General features: G+C 49.0%; 1 protein-coding gene across 4 annotated transcripts in view; it reads right to left on the bottom strand.

Annotated features, from left to right (window-relative positions):
- The window catches only part of Dnmt3l (DNA methyltransferase 3 like), a 14410-nt gene extending 4895 nt beyond the window's left edge, over positions 1 to 9515 (bottom strand). The window contains exons 1-10 of one of the 4 annotated variants that reach the window (XM_021175177.2): positions 9395 to 9515; positions 8913 to 8999; positions 8642 to 8686; positions 7675 to 7754; positions 7481 to 7593; positions 6482 to 6653; positions 5405 to 5492; positions 4373 to 4467; positions 2548 to 2623; positions 2036 to 2175 (exon numbers count right to left, since the gene is read on the bottom strand). In XM_021175177.2, the coding sequence (XP_021030836.1) occupies positions 2036 to 2175; positions 2548 to 2623; positions 4373 to 4467; positions 5405 to 5492; positions 6482 to 6653; positions 7481 to 7593; positions 7675 to 7754; positions 8642 to 8686; positions 8913 to 8999; positions 9395 to 9515 (1017 nt within the window). Of the gene's footprint in view, positions 1 to 2035; positions 2176 to 2547; positions 2624 to 2718; positions 3040 to 3659; positions 4045 to 4372; positions 4468 to 5404; positions 5493 to 6481; positions 6654 to 7480; positions 7594 to 7674; positions 7755 to 8641; positions 8687 to 8912; positions 9000 to 9394 lie in introns of those variants that run through there. The other 3 variants (XM_021175178.1, XM_021175179.1, XM_021175181.1) reach the window with 3 other exon arrangements.
- Positions 9516 to 9906: the final 391 nt, after the last annotated feature.

Here is a 9906-nt window from a genome sequence, read left to right as displayed (position 1 = left end):
ACTCTCCAGCCTGAGATTTCTCTTTCTTTTTTCTCTCTCTTTTCTTTCTCTTTCTCTCTCTCTCTCTCTCTCTCTCTCTCTCTCTCTCTCTCTCTCTCTCTCTCTCTCTCTCTCTCTCCTGCTTCTGCTAGGATTAAAATCAAAAGCATGTGCCACTATGCACATGCAGCTCAAATTGTTTTTTTAAGCTGCTCCAAACAATAGTTTTATAGAATTCTTTCACCATAAAAAATATTTTCATGAACCAGATTCAACAGAGAAACAAAAACTTGACAAAGATCCCAAAAAAAAGAAGAGAGAAAATAACAGATCAAACTCCTTTCACACCTATCAATTCTAAAGTCCTAGCTTTAAAGATTTATTTATTTATTTATTATATGTAAGTACACTGTAGCTGTCTTCAGACACACCAGAAGAGGGGGTCAGATCTCATTACAGATGGTTGTGAGCCACCATGTGGTTGCTGGGATTTGAACTCAGGACCTTTGGAAGAACAGTGAGTGCTCTTACCCACTGAGCCATTTCGCCAGCCCAGGTCCTAGCTTTAAAAATGTTAAAAGAATAGCACACTGCGGGCTGGAGAGATGGCTCAGTGGTTATGAGCACCATCTGCTCTTCCAAAGAACTTGGGTTCAATTCCCAGCACCCACCTGGCAACTCACAACTGTCTGTAACTCCAGTTCCAAGGGATCTGACACTCCCACACCAATGCACACATAAAATAAAATTTTTTTTAAAAAAGCAAGCCAGGCGTGGTGGCACACGCCTTTAATCCCAGCACTCAGGAGGCAGAGGCAGGCGGATTTCTGAGTTGGAGGCCAGCCTGATCTACAAAGTGAGTTCCAGGACAGCCAGGGCTATACAGAGAAACCCTGTCTCAAAAACCAAAAAAAAAAAAAGGCAAGCATACCATGGCCAAGTAGGTTTCCCTGGGAATGCAAGGATAATTTATTCCTAGCAGTTCTAACCAAATTTTATTATATATATATATATATATATATATATATATATATATATATATATAAAATCACACATACATATATGTATATGTATATATAATCACACATACATATATACATATATGTATATGTATATATATAAAATCACACATACATATATACATATATGTATATATATATAATCACACATACATATATACATATATGTATATATATAATCACACATACATATATACATATATGTATATATAATACATACATGTAATATATAATATATAGAAATAGAAATATAAAAACATATAATTATATTTTATATTATTTTTATTTTTATATATTTATGCATATTTATATTTATATATTATATACTTATATTTTATATTATTTTATATTTATATTTTATTATTTTATATTTTTATATTATATGATAAGTATATAATATAAAAATAAATATATACTAAAAAAAAATATATATATATATAATATATATATATTTGCTATGAGGTGCCCAGGGAAATTCTCTGATGCCTATGGGTCCCCACCTCCTCGACTCCCACAGTAGGTTAAGTACCCCAGCCTTGGTTGTATATCCTTCTCAGAGCTGAGGGGCATGACAGACTTCCTCCAAAGCCTAGCTGTCTCTTACCTCCTATATCCAAGACTGGCATACCTCACGCTCTGTAGCTATGCCCCCAATGCGGGGCCAAGTCAGTGCTGGAGAAAACTGACCACTGTTCCCAAGGTCAGCGTTCAAGTGACTGTTTGGTGTGAATGCTCTCACACGTGTGAGTGTGTGGGGTGGTGTGAGCAGATGTGCTGTGTGTGCAGGGCTGAGAGAATGAGTGGACATCAATCTAGGTGGGTGTGACCTGTGCACTCTTTACTGAGTGGTGTCGGAAAGGGGGCTGTCCTTCAAGGCTGTATGTCCCTGCAGGGACCAGTGTCTTTCCTGAAACTCTGCAATCTGTGTGTCAGGTGCCTGATGCCCTCTTTGTAAGCCCTGCACACATTAGGGCAGCAGAGGCCTCAGGAGTGAGAGTCCCAGACCTGGGATAAAGGCTAAGCCCCTCCCTACTCACCTGAAGGAAGCGGGCAGTTGTCTCTTGGTCATCCTCAGTCATCAGTAGATTGTCCATAAATATCCAGAAGAAGGGCCGCTGACTCTCCTGGCGAGGCAGTGCATACTGCAGGATCCGGTGGAATTGGAACATGTACCAGCCTGCCAGTGAACCAGGGAGAAGACCAGTTCATATGGGCAGGGCTGTGGGGAGGGCCAGGTCAGCCTCTGTGAAAGCTGGGTACCTCTGCTCTCCCTCTGTGGAGATGGGGGAAAGCCACTATCCACCTTAGTCTAGAACTCACCCAACAGCACCCTGAGCACGTGCAAGTTCACCTGGCAGTTAAGAGCCCAGGGAAGGGGCTGGAGAGATGGCTCAGAGGTTAAGAGCACTGGCTGCTCTTCCAAAGGTCCTGAGTTCAATTCCTAGCAACCACATGGTGGCTCACAACCATCTGTAATGGGATCTGATGCCCTCTTCTGGTGTGCATGAAGACAGCACAGCAACAGTATAGTCATATAAATGAAACTTACCAGGACAGCGATCACAAGAGCTGCCTAGGGGCTGCGTCGAGCCGTACACCAGGTCAAAGGGGCCCCATTTCTCCACCTAGGGAACACACACAGGTGGCTGAAAGCCAAATGCTCCCCTACTGGTGACCAGCATCAAGGCCTCTAAACCCAATCATCTCCCCAGTGACATACCTTGTGGGTGACCCAGACAGACCTCCTAGTTGAGCCTTTGAGCCCACATGGGCAGCAAGACTCTCAGGACAAGCCCATACAATGGTAGCTCGAGAGCACTCCCTATCTGAGATTCTTTCTCAGATAACTTGCTCTTTAAAAAGGGCCAGCCCTGGAGGGAGCACATAAACTCATTTAGTCTAAGAGATTCATTCCCATATCCTTCTGGGAAATCACTGGCTGTGCCAAGAGCTGAGCAGCTGGGAGCAGACAGTAGGGTGGAGGGTGGACACTGTGTGGTGGCCATAAACAATCCCCACTTAGATCAGATGGGGTCACTTCCTGGACATGTAAGAGAATGAAAGAACCAACCTCAAGTGCAGACAAGCCAAGAGTCTTCTGTTTGTACAAGCAGCCCAAGACCCAGAACTTCATAATGGCTCCTCTAGTCTTGGACCTTCCCTCTCCCCACTTCTCCCTGCCCCTCCCCCTCTTGGTTCAAGACAGGGTTTTTCTGTGTAGCCCTGGCACTTTCTTTGTAGATCAGGCTGCCTAGAACTCACAGATGTTCCTGCCTCTGCCTTCTGAGATTAAAGGCATGTGCCACCACTGCCTGACCAGCCCTGGACATTGTCTTTAAGAAAAAGTTCCTAATAGCTGGGTGTGGTGGCACACGCCTTTAATCCCAGCACTTGGGAGGCAGAGGCAGGCAAATTTCTGAGTTTGAGGCCAGCCTGGTCTACAGAGTGAGTTCCAGGACAGCCAGGGCTACACAGAGAAACCCTGTCTCGAAACAAACAAACAAACAAACAAACAAGAAAAAAAGAAAAAGTTCCTAAGATGCCCACAAGTGTTCCCCAATCTAGGCCCCCAACTCTCTTGGACCCTCCCACTTCTCTCAGAGTAATGGACTGCCACCCAGATGGCTCCTGTGCTCCTTCTCTGTGCCCCAACTTCTTTACCTGATATCTGATGTTCACCTAGGGTCCTACAGAGCAATGACTGGCTGGGGTCTAGCCAAAAGTAGACAGGATTCTGGGTTAAAGACCAACAACCCAATTGTCTGTATAAACAGACCCTAATGCACTGGCCCCCTGCCTGCATGCCCACAGGCAGAGAGGAAGAGGTCCCACCACAGGGTCAAGACAGCACCAGATTGGTGTTTGGAAGGAGTTTTCAGACAACTGTCTGCCACTCAGCTCAAGACTTGCAACTATGAGAGGGTGGGGTGGGGTTGAACACCCTCCGCCCAGTCATGTCCCTATCATAGGCAGCAGAAACCAGCCACATGGATTTCAAGATGTTTGGCTGCTTGCCCTGATCAGGGCTGAGGACTGAGGGCTACACAAAGGCCATAGAAGCATTCCGTCCCTACCTCCCACTGTGAGGCATGGTGTGTGTGTGTGTGTGTGTGTGTGTCTGTGTGTGTGTGTCTCTGTGTGTCTCTGTGTGTCTCTGTGTGTCTGTGTGTCTATGTTATTACACCCAGGCTGGCTCCAGCCAGGACCCATGCTGGTCGGGAGACCTCCAGCAACATGCTGCTCCCTGCAAGCTCCACCCTGCCCCTCCAGGCCCCCCTCCTACTTTGCCCCTTCTGCTAGGCCCTGTAGTCTCTCCCAATAACACACCCACCCCCTCCTGGGCAGTTCATCCACCCACCCCTGCATCAACTCACGTCTCTCCTCACGACATTTGTGACATCTTCCACGTACTTCAGCGTTCCTCCCCCAGAACCAGAACCGCTTTCCAAAAAGCCCAAACTCTTTAGTACTGGGGGGAAGGGAAGGGAGGAGAGACAAGATGGATACAGTAGATGTGGGCTCTGTCCCCAGAGTGGGGATCTATTATGACAGTGCAATTTCCCAGCTATGGACTAGCAGCTTGATCGTTTCAGCAGCAGAACCCAAGGGCAAGCTTCCTGAGCGTTACTTGATGAATATGAAGTAATTTGTTGCATTTCTGAGTCATGCTCTCGCTCACTTGCTTAGACAACCAGCCAGGCTGGGGACCCACAGTGCACGTGGGTTACCCTCAGACTCGAGAACGAGAGCTTGATCAAGTCCAGCCCTTGCTAGGTGTTCTTAAAGCGTAGTGATACAATTATAGCTATTACATAGGGCACTTGTAACACATTGTGGGGTCATCATTGAACCCACGGCTGGTATCCTAATTGTGATATGATTTAGCCAGAGACCAGAGCACCTTCGGGGCTTCTGTGTTTGCTGGGAACAGGGGGGATCAGAGCAGTCTGAGGGACAGGATCCCAGGAGAGGTGACCAGGTTGGGAAGTTCAGGAAGGTGGGGGGTTGGTGCTGGGGGAACATGTAAGTATAAGAGAGGCAGGGCTACTTCCTCATCAGCAGGCTTCCCATCGACCCTTGCAGGCTTGCCCCTCCCTATCCCTGCCTCCTCCTCTGGGGCAGAAGGATCCCTACCTGGGTCCCTGTTCTCCAACCCTTTCGCCCTTTCTCTTGCTTGGGCACACAGTTGGGAGATTTTTTTTTTTTTTCTGGCAGTCATATGCTCTCCTGGGATACTCGGTTCTCTCAGCTCAAGGAGTCTGAGGAGGAGGTTTTCTATCACTGATCCCTGCTTCTCATTTCAGATGCCCAGTGATATCCTTAGGGCCAGGCAGAGAACACCAAAACACTCTGGGGTCCTCCCATCCCCTGTTCTGGAGAGCCATTTTTGATGTGACTCTACTCACCTTTATCAATATTCCCAAAAAGGCTCAGTACCCGCACTGGCTGTCTCTTCCATGTGGACACTGTCTTGTATATCTCCATAGGGCCTGCCTGAGAGAAAGCAGAGGAAAAAGGAAGAGAGAGAAAACAAGAGGATGTATGCTGGTTGCCCAGTGAGCGCTCTTATAGTTAAGTGACCCCGAGACAGCTTTTCCCTGGATGCTCGGGACTCGCTTGCAAAGGCCGGGCTGGCCCCGTTGTAACCAGTGCAGTTCCTGGAGGCCAAGCCCACCCACTCTAGGTCTCTTGCCTGGACCCCCACAGATCTACAAAGAGAGGCAGGCAGGATTTCTCTGAAGTTAGAAGATAAAGGATTCCCCTCATGCCTGGCAGTGGTGGCGCACACCTTTGATCCCAGCACTTGGGAGGCAGAGGCAGGCAGATTTCTAAGTTTGAGGCCAACCTGGTCTACAAAGTGAGTTCCAGGACAATCAGGGATACACAGAGAAGCCCTGTCTCAAAAAATAAAAAAATAAATAAAAATAAAAATAAAAGGATTCCCCTCAGAGGACAACTCTGTACGTCTCCAAGGACTCCAGGAAAGCAAAACCATTCCACAGCCCAGGAATCTGAAATCCAGGTAACACCAGGGCTGGTAGCCTCTGAGGCTTCAGGAAACTGTCCCAGGCCTCACCTAGCAACTGGGCTCAGCACATAGTGGTTCCTATTGGCATCGTGGTACCAAAGCCTCCATCACTAACTACATGGTTTTTTCCTGTGCATCTCAATCCCCCCCCCAAACTCCATCTCTTACAAGGATACCCTCCATTTTATGCAGTGTCCACAGCAATTTAAGTGCTCTCTTTCATCTCAAGCAGAGGATCAGAAATTCAAGGCCATCCTTGGCTACATAGTGATTTTGTGGCCAGCCTGGGCTACCTAAGATCCTATCACTAAACATCAGTGACACTTGCTCTCTAATAGGAGAATACCAAGGGACTTTAAGGCAAAGCCTCAGCCCCATCCAGTGATGTGCACACAGGATGCTAGCCTACAGCTGGTGGCAGATCCAGCCCCTCCCCCACACCAGTTGTCCTTACTCCCTCTTGATCATGGAAGGCCTTCAGCTGGTGCCGCCACCTCTTGCGCCTCTGCAGGAGTCCACTCCGTGAGAAGGGCAGGCACAGGAAGCAAACCCAGCAGGCCATGGCATTGATCCGCTCTGAGGTCCCTGGGCCCACCAGGATATCCACACACTCGAAACAGTAGCATCTAGAGTCAAACAGGAAAAATCACCATGACCCAAGTCATACTGCCACGAGGGGACCGCAAACCAGGACAGCACCTTGTTCTGGAGGGAACTATCTGTCTCTCTCTGGCTTTGCTCTTAGTGCTGGCTGAGTGGGGCTGGCTGCAGGCTGGAAAAGAGACTCAGCAACAGAATGTGGGAGGTGGGTGTGCTAGCAATGGCGGACTTCAAAACCCTTTAGTCTTTCCACAACTTGGAAGCCTGCACACACATTTTTAAGGTCTCTGAGGATAAAAAAGATGTGCAAGAGCAGCTGACTGGGAAGGAGTAGCTGGCCGGGAAGGAGCAGCTGGCTGTAAAGGAGGCAGGTAGAAGTCAGGGCTGTAAAGAGGAAGAAATCCAAATGGACAGAGCAGGGAACCACCATGGATGGAGCTCAGGACAGTGGCTTAACAACGAAGGGTGAGCCGGGTGTGGTGGTGCACGCCTTTAATCCCAGCACTCGGGAGGCAGAGGCAGGCGGATTTCTGAGTTCGAGGCCAGCCTGGTCTACAAAGTGAGTTCCAGGATAGCCAGGGCTATACAGAGAAACCCTGTCTTAAAAAACCATTAAAAAACAAAACAAAACAAAACAAAACAAAACAAAACAACGAAGGGTGAATGAGCTGCCTATTCCCTGGACCCAACATATTGCTTAAGAACAGAGGGAATGTCTGAATGGTGGCTGCTGTGCTTGTGAAGAAAGGCATCCCAGATGTGCATCCTTCAGCACCTGCCTCCATGTTGGGGGTGTGTGTGGTTCTTTTGGGAGCTTTTGGGAGGAGCAATAGGAAGTTAGGCCCTGCCTCACCTGGTACAGTCGGGGCTCTCACAGATGAACAGGGTACCCCCGGAACAGCAGATGGTGCAGTAACTCTGGTGTCCATCATCATCGTACAGGAAGAGGGACTCCAGGAACTTATCCTGAGTGGGGAGCAAAGGCTGAGTGTGTGATGTCCCTTCTACAGTGCCACGTCACGACAGTCCCACTACCTCCCTGCTCACCTTACATGGGGCACATATCCCCCCCTCAAACAAGGGGTGCTGAGTGTACACCTGGAGAGTTCCGCAGCAGAGGCAGATGTCTAGAGAGAACAGAGGGGAAAGCTGGGAGGAGGCTTAGCCAAAGCAACCCGAAGATCCTGAGGGAGATGTGGGATGACCCGGCAGGGATGTGTCAGGGTCATAGACCAGAAGATTTAGTGGGGAAACAAGATGCCCCAAATGAAATGTAGACCAAATCCCAGATGGCTTTTTGCAGACTTGGCATGGTGAGGCTAAAATCCCCATTGAAAGCCAAGGACCCCCAAATCAGCCGATCCAGAGAAATAGATCATTGGCCAGGGAGCTCCGGAGTGCCCGCTAATGGATGCCTTTCTCTCTTTCTCACAAAGATACGTGTATCTCAAAATGGCTTCAACTTCACTTAGGATACTCTGATTCTTTCACTTCTACCTCCAGAATGCAGAGATTACAGGCTGTGTCACCACACCCAGTTTATAGGATACTGGGAATGAACCCAGGGCTTCCGGCAAGGTAAGTGAACACTTAGCCTAGTCACAAATTAGATGGTAGTATGGCTGATGTAGATACAGTTTTGAGGGGAGGAATAAGGGGTTGGAGACAGGTTTTTTTTTTGTGTGTGTGTGTAGCCCTGGCTGTCCTGGAACTACCTTTATAGAGCAGGCTAGTCTCAAACTCAGAGATCCTCCTGCCTCTGCCTCCTGAATTCTAGGAATCACGTGCGAGCCACCATGTTCAGCCCAAATATATATATATAAATAAAAAAATTCAACTATGAGCCTTAAGTGAGTCTGGTGCTGGGGTAGGGGAGGTGGGGGTGGGGAGAGGACATCCCATGGGTACCAGGATTGTTCCCCACTTTCTGGGATGGCTGAGTGAGGCTGAAGGCAGTCTTTCTGGCAGGGCCAGCAACTGTTTTTCTGGGTCACAGGTAAGTGTGCAAACTCACCTTCAATGCTCCGTCGGTTCACTTTGACTTCGTACCTGATCATCTCTGCAAGAGAAAAAATAAGTAAGTAACCCCTCGTCTCTCTCCAGGCTCCTCACTGGAACACGCACAGAAAACTCGGCTTCTGATGTGACTGGGACTCTTCCAAGTGTCTGCTCTGCTGGGGTGGGGGTGGGGTGTCATCCTGAATGATGCAGGAACATTCCTGTGCATTGCCTAACTCTAAGGGCCAGATCTAAGAGATACGTCCATTACTTGGGTAGGGTCTTACCTCTGCCTGTCGGGGGTGAGGAGGGGGACAGAGGCTCTTTGCAGTCTTCCAGTACCATATCCACATTGTCCTCCTTCAGGGCTGGGGCTGGAGATAGAGAGGCTGTTATTACAGGGAGACCTCAAAAGGGACACAAGATACATGCAGGAAAATAGCTACCGGTGGCCAATACAGGGGTCAAGGGAGCCACTAGAACTGCCCAGCCAAGCTATGGTGATATCTCCTCATCCACTGGAGATTAGGGGCTGCAACATTAGCTTTGAGGTACCTGGTAGGAGCGGGTGCCCTATGGGGTACCCTTCATCCATTCAGTCCCAGACAACGTGTTTTTGGGTGGCCCTGCCTCCCCTCTGCTCCTGGCTGAATGTCTAAGACACATATTCCTGCTTTCTAGTGACAGTCCAGAACCCCATAGGATCCTTTGGAACAAGTGGAGGCAAAAGTAGAAAGGAGAGAAAAAGAAAAAGGCCTGAGGATCTCACAGGATTTCAGCCATTGCTCTTCCAGAGGACTGTCAGCGTCAGGGCTAGAGCTGTCGGAAGTCTCCAGGTCCAAGGTTTCAAGGGTCTTAGAGAAAGAAGAAGGTGTCTCCCGGGAACCCATTGATGTAATCGGCTAGAAGGGTCTGTGTCCAAGGGATGGCGGGTATGACAGCAGGGTCGTCAGAGCCCTAAAACGCGACGAGAGAGGTTGAGAGGAGGGTGTGTCCGTTCTCTGAGGGCCTCGTGGAGAATTTGGGGAGGAAGAGAGAGGGCTGGTTAAAAGGGACCTTACCGTAGGTAGGGATGAGGACGTAATGCTGGATGGAGCCTATGAGGGCCTGGGATGATGGGGTTGAGGGTGTGGGGGCAGGCACTCAGGGGCGGGTCTTAAGGAGCCCAGCACGTGAGGGGAGGAGTGGGGGTGGGGTAGGTGGGGGCGGGGCTGAGGGGGCTTAGGAAGCCTTGTGAGTGGGAGAGGGCTTCAGGAAAGGGTGGGGGAGGGAGAGAGTTCT

Source organism: Mus caroli, chromosome 10 (genome assembly GCF_900094665.2).
Source record: "Mus caroli chromosome 10, CAROLI_EIJ_v1.1, whole genome shotgun sequence".
NCBI lineage: Eukaryota > Metazoa > Chordata > Mammalia > Rodentia > Muridae > Mus > Mus caroli.
This window is presented reverse-complemented; position numbering and strand designations above follow the sequence as displayed.